This window comes from Papio anubis, chromosome 5 (genome assembly GCF_008728515.1).
Source record: "Papio anubis isolate 15944 chromosome 5, Panubis1.0, whole genome shotgun sequence".
Classification (NCBI taxonomy): domain Eukaryota; kingdom Metazoa; phylum Chordata; class Mammalia; order Primates; family Cercopithecidae; genus Papio; species Papio anubis.
In genome coordinates, this window is record NC_044980.1 from 35021648 (window position 1) to 35040227 (window position 18580).

The 18580-nt window shown below is 40.0% G+C and overlaps 1 protein-coding gene across 5 annotated transcripts in view; it reads right to left on the reverse strand.

Annotated features, from left to right (window-relative positions):
• Positions 1 to 18340, reverse strand: part of NADK2 (NAD kinase 2, mitochondrial) — a 46459-nt gene extending 28119 nt beyond the window's left edge. For 2 of the 5 annotated variants that reach the window (XM_009208277.3, XM_009208276.3), the window contains exons 1-4: positions 18165 to 18340; positions 7496 to 7584; positions 6183 to 6271; positions 5254 to 5335 (exon numbers count right to left, since the gene is read on the reverse strand). In XM_009208277.3, the coding sequence (XP_009206541.1) occupies positions 5254 to 5324 (71 nt within the window). In that variant the 5' untranslated portion in view covers positions 5325 to 5335; positions 6183 to 6271; positions 7496 to 7584; positions 18165 to 18340. Of the gene's footprint in view, positions 1 to 5253; positions 5336 to 6182; positions 6272 to 7495; positions 7585 to 17560; positions 17989 to 18164 lie in introns of those variants that run through there. The other 3 variants (XM_003899581.5, XM_021939288.2, XM_009208275.4) reach the window with 3 other exon arrangements.
• Between the last annotated feature and the right edge of the window lie 240 nt (positions 18341 to 18580).

The window sequence follows — 18580 nt, forward strand, 5'->3', positions numbered from 1 at the left end:
TATAAGGTGGTAAGACTGCCTATTGGTTGGTGTAGATGAGAGTATGTGGCACCTAAAGATGTGTCTAGAAGGCTCAGTCATCATCATTTAATGATACTTCAATCTTGAAGAAAAGGCTGAGGGTAGGCTTAGGAAAACAAACTCCTGATAATCAATGTAAATCAACTTGTAAGTGTGAAGACCAGAGAAAAATGTTTTTACAAAGTTGTGAACAGTAAACTTCTTTATCTAAGCGGGTCAACACTGAGGTTAAGAAAACGCAAGGCCTAGGTTTTTAAATTCTTATATTCGTTGTAATACTTCACGCAATGTTAAGTATATAAAAGGCATCAATGGTCATTTGATAGCATAATATCTGCTGAGGTCAACTGCAAGTCTAAACCCTCTGTAGAGAGAAGACTCTCCCATGAGGTTACAGTCAGATATCAGCTAGGGCTGCAGGCATCTGAAGGCCTGACTTGGGCTAGCACGACCACTTCCAGGGTTGCTCACTCACATGGCTGGCAACTTGGTGCCGGCTGTTGGCAGGAGACCTCAATCCCCCTCCATGTGAACCTCTCCACAGGGCTGTTGTGAGCATCCTCATATCATGGTGGCTGTCCTACCCCATAACGAACAATCCTCAAGACCAGTATAGACACTGTAATACCATTTATGACCTGGTCTTGGGACCTACACATTCTCACACCATACTCTACTGGTCACATAGGCCATCCTTGATTGACTATTGGGGGGCAGGGAGGAGTACATTAAAGGGTACCTAAATACTAGGAAGCTACCTTGGAGGCTGACTATCCACATGCCCTCTATCCCATTTTGAATATTAAGCTTTCAAATGTTGTAATTATTTACCAGGCTCAGTAGAGTGGCTGTAGAATACAAAAGAGACAGACAGAAATTACACATTTGATTTAGATGAGTCCATGTGAGTGGGCCATCTTGAAAGTGGATTCTCCAGCCCAAGTCAAGCCTTCAGATGCCTACAGACCAAGCTGACACCTGCTTATACTCAGGACAGATCTCAAGCCAAAACCACCCAGCCAAACTGCTCCTGAACTCCTGACATGCACAACCCGTAAGAAATAATACACTGTTACCATCATAAGCCTCTAAGTTTTGAGATGATTTGTTATGCAACATTTGAACAACTTAAGTTGTTCAACTTAAGTTGAACATTAACTTCTGATCTTTTTCGAAGCTCTGAGCTTTTTTGAAGCTTTTTTGAAGGACTGAGATACCACCATATTTAAGATAAAGAAGTCAGATAACTTGAAGCATACACAAAACCAGAAGGCAACTTTGGCTTGCCTGGAGGCAAGAAGAGAAACCAAAGAACTTCTAACACCTGTTCTTCTAGGTAGAAAATAGAGAAGAGATGACAATGTTAACAATTGCTTGCCAGCTTCAAATTCCCACAAATTTATGAATATGAAGCCAGTTTTCAAAAGAAAATATAGTTCAATAAACTGTGTAACATATGATCACTAAAGTTAAGAATCTTTTACCTTAATGATATAAAAATAAGCCATTAAGAAGTTCTAAAACCCACATGCATCAACACTGATGGCAATTAAAAATTAATTACTGAACCAATGATCTCAATTATTTACATTTAGGGAATATTTACTCAGCTAGATTGGGGTTCTATCCCTATTCCCTAAAATCACTTAATCATTCATTTTTCAAGTATTTATTACCTACAAGCTATGTATAAAACTATGCTAGTGACAGAGAAATTAAAATACAAGGTCCTATACTCAAGGAATTTATAGTCTAATGGAAGAGAAAAAGAAACAGAAAATAAATATATAGGGATAAGTGCTTTCTGTAGAGGGAATTACAACCCAGGAGAAACCCCAGTCTTGAACAAACAAGAACCACAGAAGTGAGTAAGTGGTGTAAGGGAACTTTTGACAAAAGCACATACAAAGGCATGGGTGGGTGGGTTGGGGGGACATGGGCCTTTCTGGAGAACTCTTTCACCTACTCTCAAATCATGCCCTGGATCTTATGTATCAACAAAGCTCCCCACCAGAGTAAAAGCATCCCTGTGTGAGCCTCTAACCAGCATGTTGGTGGACACTCATATAGTTACATTTTGCAGTTAAGAACAGCCTTTTAGAAAGGATCCTAGGTTGATCCTAGAACAGTTTCCAAAAATACATTTTTTAAGCTAAAGAATGTATCATGCCTGTGGACATATGAGGACAGGTGAAACTAGAAAAGCAAACAGGCAAGAGACAGTGAAAGATAATATATTTTATGCTAAGGAATTTACAATGTATCCTGAAGGTCATAGTAAATTAAAAGATTTTAATAAGGAGTGGGTATAATCAATTAGATCTGCACTTCAGAAAGAAGCTAAGACAATGTGTAAAGGATGAGTTAGAAGGAGAGAGACTGTAAGCTAGTTCAGTAATTTAAACAACTATAAAGGGCTGAGCTATTTTTAGTGGCAGTGAGGATGGCAAGAGATGGACTCAAAAGTAAGTTCCCTAGAACTTAGGACCAATTTGAAGATAGAGTGAGGGAGAGATAGTTACAGCTTCAGCACAGATTATTCCATTCATTAACAACGATGGGAGAGAGAAAAGGAGAGTTTATTTGTACATGTTACATTTTTAATACCACTGGATATATCCAAAGTAGAGGCCAATGTGGCTAGAATAGAATAAAGGGAAAAATAATAGGCAATAAGGACAGAGAACGGTAAAAGGCCAGATAATGTGTAGCCTGTATATCATATTTAAGGTGACCAACTGTCCCCTGGTTTGCCTGGGACTGACATTCTCCTGGGACACAGGACTTTCAGTGCTAAAACTAGGAAAGTTACAAGAAAACCAGGAGTTTTTCACCCTATTCACAGTAAAAAATTAAGATTTTATCCTAAGTTAGATGGGAAGCCATGAGAAAAAAAAATCTAGGCAGAGAAGTCACATAATATTATCAAACTTTCATAAAATAATCATGCTGGCTGCAGTGGGAAGAAGAAACTAAGAAACTATAAGGGTAAGAATGGAAGCAAGAAGATCACTGTTGGAATAAAGATTCTGCAGTCCCAGGAGACTCCAATACCACAGTATTAATCAGCCTCCCTGGAGACAATATAGGAATTGCAGAAGAAAAAAGATGGCCCAGAGCACAATATGTAAAAACACCAGTATTTAGCCAGGAACCAAATAGTAAGATCCTTCAAAAGAGATACAGACAAAGAAGTAGTCACAGAGATAGGAAGAAAGGGGTATCACAAATGCAAACAAAGTAGAGTAGAAATAAGGGAGCAGTTAGCACCAAAAATTTCCCAGAAATCAGGTAAGACAAGGACTAAAATATCCAGTAAATTCAGTAACGAGGATATCACTGATCTAAGGCAAAAGCAATGTCAATGAACTGGTTGGGGGCAAATCCATAAAAAAGTTGCAAAGTTTTAGAAAATAACTAAGAACTGAAGAAGTGCAGATATCCAAGCTTGGGGATAAGTGGAAGGAAAAGAGATAATAAAAGGTTATACGTATACGTATAAAACCTTTTATACATACAAACCTTTTATATGAAAGTGACACAGGGTAAAAGATTTTTAAAATTTTCTTGAAAAACAGGAGTTTTGAACAAGTCTTTTCAGGCTAAAAGGAGTCATGTGTGAAGGGAGAGAAAAAAAAGACAACATGATAGGACAAGATTTTTTTAAGCAGGAGAAAAGGTGAAGTAGTTCTAATCCAGTGACTTTCAAATCCTCTGTGAAAAAAAAAGGTGGGTTTATTGAAGGAGGAAGGATAAGGGAAGCAAGGTGAATGCAAAAGTTGAACTACTGAAGCAGCCACCACAGAGAATGGGGAAGAGAGATGAGTAGGGCTATACAGGAAGTTTGTGTGCAACTCTGAGTCCACTGTTAAGTGCTGAAGACTACAAACTGGAAGTGCCACCAAACCCAATGATCTTTTTTTCCCCAGATGACCACAGCAGTACTGATGCAGAAGTAGAAAGGATGATGGTCAGATTGATCTAGAATTGTGCAGAAAGGTAACGATGAAGAAATATTTGCACTTTGGGAGGCCAAGGTGGGAGGATCACTTGAGATCAGGAGTTTGAGACCAGCCTGGCCAACATGGTGAAACCCCATGTCTACTAAAAATACAAAAATTAGCCAGGTGTGGTGGTGCATGCCTGTAGTCCCAGCCACTCGGGAGGCTGAGGCAGAAGAATCACTTGAACCCAGGAAGCAGAGGTTGCAATGCGCTGAGAGCACGCCACTACACTCCAGCCTGGGCAACAGAGCAAGACTGTCTCAAAAAAACAAAAAGAAAAAGAAAAGAAAAGAAAGAAAGAAATATTTAAGAAAGTAAATGAAGTGAGGAAGAAATAAGTGGAGAAAATGGAAGGGATCAAAATACTGAAAGTCAAAGGGCAGATTTAGTGGGATAAAGTAGTAAGACTGCTGTTAAGGTAGGAGGCTGCAGTCAGAGTGGAATTAATTAGGATTGTAGAGATAGGGAAATTCCAAATCATCTGAAAGTCCAGGTATAGTCACGGCTGTGGGTGGCTAGAACAGACTGAGGGTAAATATCAGAAAGCTGAGGAAGGAAAAAAAAAAAAATGCCAGTAGTGTTTGGATAGGTCTTTTTATTAAGTCAGTAAAGTCACCTCCCCAAAAAAAATCAGTGGTAGCATAACGAGGAATATAAATACAAGCCATAAGGAAGAGTAGAAAATGGATCATTATTAACTTGTCCCTCCTCAGCAATACCAAAGGTCCCCAACACTCACCTGGGTCAAGAACTCAGGTCTATTATGCCATAGATCCTACTCCCAAACTACCTGGGAAGCGAAAATATGAGAACTGGTCCATCCCAGTTCTCCTACCACCAATGCCAGCTACAAGTATATATATTTTTCATGCCTGAGGTTAAAACTAGAGCTATATCCTTGAAAACAACTACATAAAAGACAATCCTACTCAATTCTACATACCTAAATTTCATTACTAGAATGTTTCTGGAACATGGTTCTAATATTCACGGTGGCCAGGAACAATCATGCTTCCACTTAGACACCATACATCATAGTAAAATGTCTGTAGTAACAGAGCCCAGGAATGTGAACATGGTCGAGAAAATAAAGAATAGCTTCCAAATTTTAAGACAGACCATAAAAAGATACTATGCAAGCAAAGCAGAAATGCATGTATGTATAACCTAAAAAAAAATTAAAAAGCACACCACACAAATCAAACAAAAAGTGTATGTTCTTTCTTACCGTTCTGGATCAGTGTTTACCCCTATAACTGGTTTAAGTCTGTCCAAGACTTTACTTGCTGCCAGCAGCATTGTGCCATCACCTAACGAAAATAAGACAAAATATAAGACATAACCAGATTTCTGTTATAAATCCAGTTTTTGGCCATTTTGAAAATTAGTAGTTTTAACAATCATACCCTACCCTGCTAACTGCTATAGCCTATCCCACTCCCTTTCTACCTATTATACCTTTGGATTCTCTCTCCCACTCTAATCCAGGATTTTGTAAGCGGCAAGATTACATTTAGGCAGAGTAATTCTTTGTTGTGGGGACACTGTAGAATGTTTTAGAGGTATTCCTTTTACATACTAGTAGCACCCCACAGTTGGTAACCACTAATCTAATCCAAAAATTTCTATTAGCCAATCTTCTTTCCTTCTCCCATAACACCAGTCCAAATTCACAAATTATTTTAATGAAAACATATCCAATGTGTCCAACTTCAAATTTTTCTCTTCAACACCTGCTGTCAACTTAAAGTTTTAGAAACAGTAGCCATTAACTTAATGATAAAGTTCAGAAAAAAGTAAGTATATTGGGACCAAAGAGGAATAGAATTTACCTCATCTCATTAAACTCTTTATCAACTTCATTTTTTTCTTAAAACTGCTATAATTATACCAAAACACAATAACTGATCCTTTGAATCATATTTGAAGTTAAATGCACACCTTAAATATACACAAGGAACCTCACAGTAACATCATTCATTTAAAAAGTAGACTTGTATAAACAGAAGTTTTAAACCTAATCGTAACAATCCAAAAAGTTGTTTAATGGTAAGACTCTGACGGCTTCAATATAGCTAGACCCTAGGGTATCTGGAAATAATGTGTATTAAACAACATTTGTATATTCCAACATCGTTACTTCTGTAAAGTTATTACCTCCTGCAGCTATGACAGCATCTGCCCATCGAACAGTCTCTTCATCATATTCTCTCCTCTTTACCAGACGAACCTCAATTCCCTCATTCCTAGGATAAAAAAAGGAAAGGTTATACGAAATTTCCACTAATAATATATATATAACAGGCGTATGTTTTCTGAGAGGCAGATGATTACAACAGAGATGTAAAATAAACAAATTTGTGTCTTATAAGCAAATGTACATGGAGCTTTATAGCATTATCTTTGTTATCATTTAATTACAACAGCCAATTAACTAGCTAATTAAGGAAGCATATGAATAAATCAAAAGTTATATCCCAAATCTCCATGTGCTTTAAAAGCTTTTATAACCACTAGTGAATAGCAGTATTGGTTAGAATTTCATTTTCTCTACTCCTTCTAATGCTTAAATTCATAGTACAAAAACGGTCCAGAAGACTAACACCTAGAGTGACGATTTTTTTTTTTTTTTTTTGAGGCGGAGTCTTCACTCTGTCGCCCAGGCTGGAGTACAGTGGCGCAATCTCGGCTCACTGCAAGCTCCGCCTCCCGGGTTCGCGCCATTCTCCTGCCTCAGCCTCCCGAGTAGCTGGGACTACAGGCGCCCGCCACCGCGCCCGGCTAATTTTTTGTATTTTAGTAGAGACGGGGTTTCACTGTGTTAGCCAGGATGGTCTCAATCTCCTGACCTCGTGATCCGCCCGCCTCGGCCTCCCAAAGTGCAGGGATTACAGGCGTGAGCCACCGCGCCCGGCCTGAGTGACGATTTTTTAAACTATAAAACTGAATGGCCGTTATTTTAAATCCAACAAATATCCATTGAGTACCAGACACTGGAATAGTGACTGAACACTTTGTAATTCACATGTTTCTCACACTGACCTTCTTGTACACACATAATTGCGTTTAGTTCTGAATTAACTGAAGTTTCTGTAATTTTTGGACAGAAGTTTCTATAATTTTCAGTCACTCAAAAATATTATTACAATGAACACTCATATAATCCACTAGTCTGTTTTAATAAATAAAACATTACACAGGTGAAGCCAGCTGTGTAACGGAATTAACTCTGTAGAAAATGCATTTCTCTGGAAGATCAAATAATTGAAAATACTTGTGACATTTTCAGAGAATAAATATTTCCTTAAAGATGCTATAAAATCAGATCCATTAACCTCGATATAATTTTCTGAAAATGATTTCATAGTAACAATCAACACTAAAAGCCTAAGAATGGGCTGCTAGTACAAAATAAGAACTGGAAGTCCTGAATATAAAATCCAACCCAAGACCCAATCCCACAAACTTACCGTAAACTATCTATAATATGTTCTACATTTTTGGTGTGAATATGATGTCGTTCAAGAAGTCCACTGTAGCTAGAGCCTTTCAATGCAAGCTATATCAAAACAAAAAAAAAACGTTGTTTTACTAATACATATTATACATGATGTTCTAATATTGTTTTTTAAAAGCCCCATATAAAATACAATTTTTTGAAAATATATTTTAATGACTACCTGTGAAACCTACCAGTACAAATTGAACTAGAAAGCCTGATATCAGAAAATTATAATTTGGCTTTAATACCAAATACAGCATTATGTTTTCTGAATCATATAGTCACCAGGATCTCAATATCTTATGTCTTACAGCTTAAGCTTTTTATTTGACTTTTTTTTTTTTTTTTTTTTTTTGAGACGGAGTCTCGCTCTGTCGCCCAGGCTGGAGTGCAGTGGCGCAATCTCAGCTAACTGCAAGCTCCGCCTCCCGGGTTCATGCCATTCTCCTGCCTCAGCGTTGATGACTTTTTAACACATTGCATATGGCTACTTGATGACCAAAGATAAACTAATACTTGTAGAGGTGGTTAGATGACCTTTGTTCCACTTGGATTTGCTTCTCTCTTGTTCTCAGATTTATAAACTCTATTTGGAATTTACCCTATGCAATCTAAACAAAGGGCTGACTAGCTCCCTTAGAAAGGGTAACTTTTATATATTTTTTTATATATATATATATCCTTCAAGAATTATTTTTCCTAGTTGGAGTAACATTTTATAACTATCTCAGCCTAAAATTTTTAAAAGTATATTTCTTATGAATAATCCATAAAGTAAAATGTAGAGAAAAAAGTTCAGAAATGTCCTTAGTGAACATCCATTTAATCGCCAAGTAGGAAATTTGTTCACTACAGTGAATGCTAGAATTCAAAAGTGTGTTATTTGTACTTTTTTGCTCCTCCAAATTCCTTTATACCTTTCCTTTTCCCTTTTTTTTTTTTTCTTTTTTTTTTTGTTCCTGAGATGCTGCCTTGCTATGTTGCTCAGGCTGGTCCTGGACTCCTAGGCTCTATTGATTCCCCTGTCTCCGTTTCCCAAGTAGATGAGATTATCGGCACATGTCACTGTGCCCAGCTTATACCTTTCCTCTTTATGTAACAAAATCAGTTTTCAAATACCTACTACATATATATATATATATATATTTTTTTTGAAACGGGGTCTGGCTCTGTTGCCCAGGCTGGGGTGTAGTGGTGCGATCTCAGCTCACTGTAACCTCCGCCTCCTGGACTCAAGCTGTCCTCCCACCTCTGCCTCCCAGGCAGCTGGGACTACAAGTGCACACCACCACACCCAACTAATTTTTGTATTTTTTTTTTGGTAGAAATGGAGTTTTACTATGTTGCCCAGGTTGGTCTCGAACTCCTTGAGACCACACACCTCGGCTTCCAAAAACACAATCCACACACCTTGGCTTCCAAAAAAGCTGGGGTTACAGGTGTGAGCCACCACACTCAGCCTAATATACAATCTCAAATATTTTGTTTTAAATCATTACTTACTGAACTATAAAGTAAAACTATTTCTTAGACAGCATATTAATACATATTTTACTTTTTAAAGGTTATAAAGATAACACTCACAATATGGAAGATGCACATTTAAAGAAAATTGAAATCAAATATAATCTTATGGCTCAAAAAGGGTTAATATTTTGATACCTACCTTCCCTATCTTTTGTCTGTGACTACTGGGTTAAGAGTTCTTAAATAGTTTTGCCCTCACTTTGTAATCTTCGTATGTTCTCACAAAAGAGAAGCTGAGGAAGCATTTGGCTATTGTGAAAATTAATAAATAGATGTTAACTCACCAAGATATACTACAATAGATTAGACAGCCTGTGCCAAAGTTTAATGCCTAGCCAAAAGCCTCATTAAACTTTAAGCTACCAACGTCAATAATTTTTTTTTTTTTTTTTTTTTTTTTTTTTTTTTTGAGACGGAGTCTCGCTCTGCCGCCCAGGCTGGAGTGCAGTGGCCAGATCTCAGCTCACTGCAAGCTCCGCCTCCCGGGTTCACGCCATTCTCCTGCCTCAGCCTCCCGAGTAGCTGGGACTACAGGCGCCCGCCATCTCGCCCGGCTAGTTTTTTGTATTTTTTAGTAGAGACGGGGTTTCACCGTGTTCGCCAGGATGGTCTTGATCTCCTGACCTCGTGATCCACCCACGTCAATAATTTTTTAAAGGAAAACATTGACTATGATAATAACTAGAAAATTCCTTCATTTAAAATAATCAACAAATCAACACAAGTCAGTAAAGTTTGAAAAACTAGAGTTTCTTAATATGGACAAACATAGCATTAATATTCAGATTACCACTATCATTACCCAGCTACAGATTGACTAAAACTGCATTAACCACCTCTCAGTGAGTATGGACCACTACCCTCTCCCTTGGCAACCTCTAGTTCCACGGCTTTAAAAGAGATCTATATGCTGATGCCGATGATTCCCAACTGCTATCTCCCAACCTGGCCTATCTTTAGGGCTTCAAATACATTTATTCAACTGCTTATTTGACATATTTCTTTGGATATCTAACAGGCACCTCAAATTTAGAGGGCTAGGTACTGAACATGCCAGATACTGAATAATTAAATACTATTATTATTCATTCAATATCTAGCATGTTCAATATCTAGCCCCTCATTTTCTGGCCCAAGAATTCCCCAACTACGGCTTAAGCCAAGAGTCTAGAGCCATACCCGATGCCTCCATTTTTGCTTATTTCCACATCCAATTACTAGATCTTATGTTTGATCCAAGCACTTTTCTCTTCTTCACCTCTACCACTCATGATCTCACACCTGAACCACTGCACAGGCCTCTAACTGGGGTTTCCTACTTCCACTCTTGGAGCCCCATAGATTATTCCCCACACAGAAACCAGAGAGACCACAGCATGTCTCTTCCTCAGCTTAATGCCCTCTACAAATGGCATTCTCCCTACCAACTCTCAGGCTTATGCCACCTGACTTCTACTCCTTTCTCCTACCTGTTTTCCTCCCCATTCCCTACACTCTAATCTCTTTGGTCTATTTTCACCAAGCTCTTCCTTCGTACTTGTTGGAATGCTTTCCATCCCTCCACCTAACTCTGACTCTTTGTAACACCGGGGTGCCAGGACTGCTGAAACAGCTGCTGCTGGTGCTGCCCTTGCAGCTGCAATAGGCTTACTGTGTATTTGAATTAGTTACATCTAATTTACCACTTCTACTTTAAATAAAACTTCAAGAGCAGCTGGCCCTCATACTTCAATTCCCTATCCAGACTTTTTACCTTATGTTCCAAATTTTGGTTTGGACAATATGGAACATGTACCCAGGAAAAAAGCACATAAACCTTACTGTGTAAGCCCTGTAAATGCTAGTCTGGGAGTTCAGAAACTTTTATGCTTACTTCCTGGCTCTCAGCAAGCCCCAGGAAAATAAGATACTTGGCAGTTGACTGTTAGGGAACTTTGGCTTGAGATGGCGAAAGGGTCTGAATTTGTGGGAGAAAAAGTTCTGAAGAACTAACAAAAAACTTCAAGTTTTCTATGATTGCTAACAATACTAAAATTTCTAAAATTCCAAATCTAAATACAAAGTTCAGTCAGTATCAGAATACTTAACATTGAAGCAAAAATGTCAGTTCATAAATTCTTATTCCCACTCAAATTTCTTCTTGTGAACTAATTTTCTAATAAGTCATGCTCAACATTCATTTAGAGAACGTAAGTTCTTATTTTCTTTAAAGACCTTGCTGGTTGGGCTATTAAGCTTTATTAACATGAACTGGCTAAACAAGGCAGATAAAAAATAAGAAAATCACTTAATAAACAGCATCAGTTAGAAAGGCTTAAATCACTATTCAACTGGCTTTAATTCTTCCCTCACATTCAATCACCACAGCCAGTGAGTAGTGAAGTCCAATAATTATATTTGTTTAAAAAGAATACGCAAAAGCTAGTAAGAATTTCTTGCTACACCTTTGAAAATAACATGACTTCAAATATCTAAAAACATTCCTTTAATCAGACAAAAATAAGAACACATGATTTCTTAGAAAATGTCTTACCATTAAAAGGTTAGAGAAATTACTGAAATTCAGAACACATTCCCAATTCTCTGCAATGTTACACAACATTATTAGTAACAGTCTTTAATATTTTCCCCAAAAACCTGTTAATTCTTCTCTCCATTAAAATAAATAAATAATTAAAGATTCACCAGGACACTTGGAAAAAGCAGGTGACTCCATGAGATCTACAGACAGACAGACACATTTCAGTATAAGCAAGAGTTTCTCCTACAGAATCTGCAAAAGCTAAGATCATGTCTCTCCACACAGCTTTGATATTAAAATAAAACACAACACATAAGGAAAAAAAGCAAGATTTTGAATGGATAGATTTAGCACGCTTTAAGATCCAGATGTGAAGTTATGCTATTACCTAAATGGTTTATAACACCTTTATTAAATTATCACAGATAGTTCTACTTATCTAAAACTAAATTTATTGCAATTACAAATTTTTAAGGCTTGTTTTACTATTGAGTATTGCTATTTTGTACTCTGTAATTTCTATGATAGCTTAATAAAGGAAAGAATTGAGACTTTTTAAATTTAACACATAATAAATGCACAAACTTTTGAGACAATGACAGTTCAGTATGTAAATCCACTAGGCATAATTTAGGCACCCTGAAAAGCATACACGTTTAACTAAATGGTACTCTAAGTGTTACTCAAAATTGCCTTAAAAAGGTTAACAGCACCTAATTAACACCTAGATAGTCAACCATTTACCTAACATGATCAGACCTAGTGCATCAAACCCTAAAGATTTCTTCAGATATATTTGGTATTTACCTTAGATCACCTCTATCCCACTTACTTTCTACCAGGCTATCACCTTTATTTTCCCCATCGTTCTCTATTTGTGCATTCCTCTGTTAATTCTGTTGACCTTGGTATTGCTCAAGGTTCCAACTTTGGTTTTCTTATCTGCTCTCACTTCATTTTCCCTGAGTTATCTCCCCACTCCAGGAAACTGACCTACCAATTATATCCCAGTAACCTTGAAATCTATACTGTTACTCCACATCTCTTGACCCTGGACTACAAGGAAGCTGGTCCCAGCCTCAAGGAGAAAAGATCTGAAAATGATCTTACTACTTTTTTTAGTGGAAAGTGTGGGGTTGGAGAGGATGATGAAGGAGATGCAATTCTTGCCCTCAAAGAGTTTATAGTCTAGAGAAGAAAATAAACACAGATAAGTATTATGAAGTGAAGAATGCCTAACACAATCTTGGTAGCCAGAGAGAGGCAAAGGCACAGCAAGGTTACCAAAGATGACATCCTGAGAGAGTAATGTCTGAGCTAAACCTCAAAAAACAAAACAAAACAAAACAAAACAAGAATTGGATAGAGGAAGAAGAGCATTCAAATCAAAGGAGGCTACAAACGTAGACACGTAGACACTGAGCGATGCAAATTCAACCACCGTGAAATACCATCTTTCACCCACCAGGTTGGCAAAGACCCAACAATTTGATAAACTATTTATGGAAAAACAAGTCCCCTTATACAGGGCTGGTGAAAGTAAAAATCTGTACAATCTCTAAGGGAAGCAATTTGGCCAAATCTGTTAAAATTTTATATGCACATGCCTTTTGACTCAACAATTTCAACTTTAGGTATTTGTCTTACAGCTTGATTTACATGCATATAAACACAAATGTTATTCATTTCAGAATATGTTTAATAGCAGAAGATAAATTAGGACACACAATAAAGTTATATACACACTGTTTTTAAAAAGAATGAGAATGCTCTTTATGACAATCTCCACAAATGCTGTTAGGCTAAAAAAAAAAGGCACATAATACCTTAAATAGTATATTATCATTGAATAAAAAGAGATGAGGCAAAGAAAAAGAATATTTCACTGTGTTGATTTGTAGGTATAGGTTGCTTCTGGAAGAAAACACAAGAAATTGATAATAGTTACTTCCAGGGACAAAACTGAATGACAAGTGACAAGTAACAGAAAGACTTTTCATTGTATAATATTTTGTATCTTTTACATTTTGAATCATTTTATGTGCTAGTGATCCATAAATTAAACTAAATCAGTAAAACATCTAATGGAAATTAAGACAGTTTGAAATTGCCAGAATATGAAATTTAAGACAAGAAGTGATCAGAAGTGAAGCTCAAGAGGTAGCCAGTTCACGAAGGGACTTTTCTGGCATTCTAAAGATCCTGAACTTGAGCCCATGACCGTGTTTCTCAGTGTAACTGGGGACCACGTGCAAACCAGGGATAAAACACATCCCTGGAATTCAGCCAGAGTCATTAATGTCAGGTGTGTACTTCAGAAAACCAAAGTCTGGGAATTCTCCACAAACTGAGTCAGAGTCTTGGGGGCTAAGGTTCAGGTGTCTGCATTTTAACAAGTACTCTAGGTGACTAAAGGGTACAGGGAGCTTCTGTGGAGTTCTAAGCAGAAGAGGGAAAGGGCCAGATGCTCACTTTAGATAGACACTCTGGTGTCTGTGTCTAGAAGATTTGAGAGGAGCAAGATTCAGTTAGAAAGCTCCGGCAGTACTCCAAATTATGCTATTTGATTAACAATCATATTGTATACAATATACTTATTGCATACAATGTAGCAAAAGTATACCACCTGACAAAATTATACCATGGTACACTTATTGCATACCCTGTGGCAAAAGTATTATCTGCCCAAGTGCTACAACCTAAGCCACAAAATCTTCAGAAAACAAAAGGGAAATCCAAGGTGCTACACCTTCCAAGTCATCTAGTTTAATCCAATAACACGGCAGACTATTAAATGAAATTATTCTATCCCATTATGAATTTTAGAAAACAAAACTAAAAGTAGACACCAATAAAAGGGTTGCCAAGTTGTGAGACCTGGAATGACGGAGAGGAGTGTAGAAACTGCTGACTTCTTATTTGTTCTTATTATGTTCTTATGACTTCTTATTAAAATATTTTTTTTTCCTTATTCAGTTCCCCATCCTTGGTGACAGGTGAAAAAGAGCTTTAAATAAAACCTTTTTTTGACCAGTGAGGTATGTTTCTGGTGTCAAAATCCTTTCCAAGTCAGTTCTGTTTCATCTAGAGTTCTAATTTGTGTTAAGGACCCTGTTAATAGCAGTTCCACATTTGCCAACAGCTATATCTCTTAATGAAGCAAGTAAATTGTAGTAATAGTTTTACTGGCTTTTGAAACGTCATGAAACAGTAGAGCTAAAATATTTGACCAGAAATTTGATATCACAAGATAAGTCATTGGTCAATCAATGGGGAAAAAGACAAGATTTTAAAATAAAGCAATGTAACCAATATGAAAGGGTAAATAAAAGTCAAAACTTTGACTAGCTTGAAGGATGTAAACCTATTCTGTGCATGCCTTATCAACTAAAAAATATTTCCTGTAATTGTTTACATTTCTACAAAGTTAGAAAATCATCAGCCTTCAGGGTATAAAATTATACTGGCACTCTATCCTTCATCTTCCATTTGCATTTTAACAAACAGCCTAATACAGACCTGTTTTACATAAAAAAAAAAAAAAAAAACCACCACCACCACAACAAAAGAGAATGCTTTGACAAAAAACCAAGTTACCATGACACTATAGACACAGCAGCCATGGTGAGACTCAAACACTTGGCCACTTTCTTTTATATCCAATTCACATGATTCACATAACTTAGTATTTTTTACCCCAGCAATATAACCAATAATACTTATCATCTTATCACTCCTATTACAGAATCCCATTTTAGGACAACTTCACACAGCCCAGTATTCTTTGGCCTATTAATAATCTCTCATCTGGGCTACAACTAATGCTATTGCACTCTGAGTACAGGCCTTGATATAAACTATAACACAAATTCAAATCAGTAAGGAACTTATCCAATAAAACTGTAATGACAACAACATCAACAAAAACTATTCCAATGCCCGGCAATTACAAAACTGTGTATTCTACAGTCCCAGGAGTTTTACTTCAAAGCTGGCTTATCCCAAACAGCATTACCTAGCAATAGACAAATATTTACCTTATTAGAGATTTCTCCACTCAGAATGGGTACACTTAGGTAGTTTGACTTTTTAAGACTTATTGATTTTCCCTACATTTTAAAAGTTTTTTATTAAGTGGCAATCTAGTTCAGAGGTCCAAGAGTTAATCCTGAGATGTCACCCATTTTCTTGAGGCCTTGAAAACGTTATCCACAGTTTCAAAATGCCAGCACTGTAAAGGACCTTGGAGGCTATCTGGTACAACCTCAGCAATTCACATACTGAATTAGGTGGAGCACTTTGAAAACGGACAATACTACACAAGAAGTATCATTTCCACCTATGAGGCCCAGAGAACACACATAGGAAGTTAACCACACAGAACCAGGGGCCTAGAACTGAGCTCTTCACTCTTAATCCCACACTTTAAACATGCCAAGTGAGCTATTTTAAATTGTTGTGGGAAGCTTCGATAAAACTGTATGCACATATTCATGCATACATGGCATTTGACAAATTCTACAAGCTAGACTTTGCAAAATTAGTACAACCCAAAGGGCACACCACTTTCCCCAAATAGTAACACTGTGCTTTCTTATGACATTACTAGTCCATGCCTCACCTCTAGTTTCACTCCCTAACACAAACTCAACTACTCTAGCCTCCTGTTCAAACTGTTTTATTCTTTAAATGATGCAAGTGTATTCTATAAACAGTCATTTTCAAACACTCAGGAAACAGAAAACAAATCTACAAATTTAGACTCCCATCAGGTGAATGCAGAGGCCCTTTTCAGTAAACCCAACAAAGCAGGATGTTTAATGTTGACAACAGATTCAGCACTTAAGCAAAGATGAGTTATAATTTCATTTTGACGCCTCTACAAAAAAATAACTTCGCTAAGATCACACGATACCAGAGGTTTCCAACAGGTTGTCTTGTCTTGCACAGAATTAAACTAAATTAGTTACGTGCAATTAATTCCAAAACCTTTTGGTGCACAGTGCCAACAATTAAGAGATTTCCAACAGATTTTTCTGGACACATTGCTCATGGTAGCACCGGGCACTCTCCTTTTCCTGAAGTTGGTGGATGGGGGTATGGCATCAGAAATTGTTTTTAAAGTGTTGGGGGTCGGGGGTTGACAACAGGAAGATTCAAACTCTGGTTTTTCTCTTGGATTTGTATCTTTTTGCATATATATTAATAAACGTATCAAATATGGTCTATTGTGGAGATATTGTTGCACAAGAGTCGCAGGCTTTTTATTTCACACACTACCCAGTATACCAGCCCCTTGTCCTGACATTTCTCCTTAAAAACGTATATATACAAGTCACATTTTCTCCCTTTCCCTTCTCAGCACCAAAGACCTGTGCTTTTAAAACAAGTTGGTAGTGTCCAACGACCACGTTACAGCAAGGAAAAGGCTCAGGCTGAAGGGCTTTCCGGAGTGCCCTAGGCCTCGCAGTCCTGCAGAGTAAAAGGGGGTGTGTCCGCGGTAGTTTCGGCCCTTTTCCCCCTGCAGCTCTCTGCGGCGCCCCGGGCCCCCTTTCTCGGGGCGTCCTGGGGAGCTGTTCGCAGGGCGTCCAGCCCTCAGGCCACGGCTCACTTTCTCGGAGTGGGACCCAACCAGCGAACGAGGGCGGGGTCGGCGAGGGCACCAACGAATCCCCAAACCCCTCACTCTTATGAGACCACTCGGCAGCCCCTCTTCGCCCTCCCCGCGGCGCCCCTGCCTCGGAAGTCCCTGCACGAATACTGCCCCTCTCCCTCTCCCCGGCCCTGCCTCTCCCTCGCACGCACGCCCAGAGGCAAAGAGGACCCAGGGAGAAACCAGAGGACCTGGGGGCCGCGAGAGAGGCAGGACGGGCATCTGCGATGCCCTGGGAAGAGTTGTCCCGAGAGGTCTCGCCCGAGGGGGCGCAGCAGCCACCAGAGCCCCGGCCGAGCACGGGAGCGAAGCGGGGCCGAGCCAGGACCCACCAGCTGCTTCAGGTCCTCCTCCGAGAGCTCCGCGTAACGGTACCGCTGCTGCTCGAACTCGTACCGGGTGGTTTTGGCCACCACCACCACCCGGGAGGGGCGGAAGCCGCCGTCCGGGCGGCTGCCACAGCCCGCCAGCTCGCGCGGCTGCCCCTGCCCCAGATGCCGCCGGCCGCCACCGTCACCGCCCAGCCGGGGCCGCGCGGCGGGGCCTCCCGCACCCGGTCCCCGCAGCGCCGCCGCCCGGCCGCCCGCCACGCGACAACAGCTGCCCAGGAGGAAGCCTCGGTAGCAAGTCATCCTGGGCCAGGCCGCGGCCGCGGGCTCGGGCTCGGGCTCCGGCTCCTTGCCTCCGCTCCCCACCGCCGGGAGTGCGCGCCGCTCGCGCAACCCCGGCCTCTAACTTCGCGCCGGGCGGGCAGAGGTTAAGTGCCGGGACGTGCGTGGCCAGCGCGGCTAGGGGGACGTACCCAGACGTTGACAAAGGCGGGGAAAGCGTGGCGATTGGGAAACCGGAGACCCCACGCGGGGGAAAGGTGGGCGGGGAAGAAATGGAGACCTCGGGCTAGTGGGTTTTGTTTGTTTGTTTATTCGTTTCACTCACGCCTGCGTAATGGCCGCTTCGCCGCCCAGGGGCGACCTCCCAGCTCCACAAGCTTCCCTGAGGTAGCTCTTCTCCCGCCCCCAGGCTAACTCTATCGGCCAATCAGAACCCGCGGCGGCTCCGGATCCCGAGGGGCCGCGCCATTTGCTGCGGCGGGGAAAGAGGTAGAATTCTGTTAGGCTGTTGCGCCGCTCTGAGGAATCCAGCTGGATCCGGTCTGAGGCGGCGCGGGGCCTGTGGGTGGGGTTTTGAGCCACTGGCGGGAAGGCAGGTTCCGGGCATGTCCTCGCTCGGGTTCTGTTCTGCAGGCCGACCACGTGCCCGTTAGTTCATTTGACCAGGGCGTGTGATAGCTGGTGTGTCCAGGGCCGGGCTGGGGGCTGAGGAGGGGAACCCGGCTCCTGCTGCACCGTGTG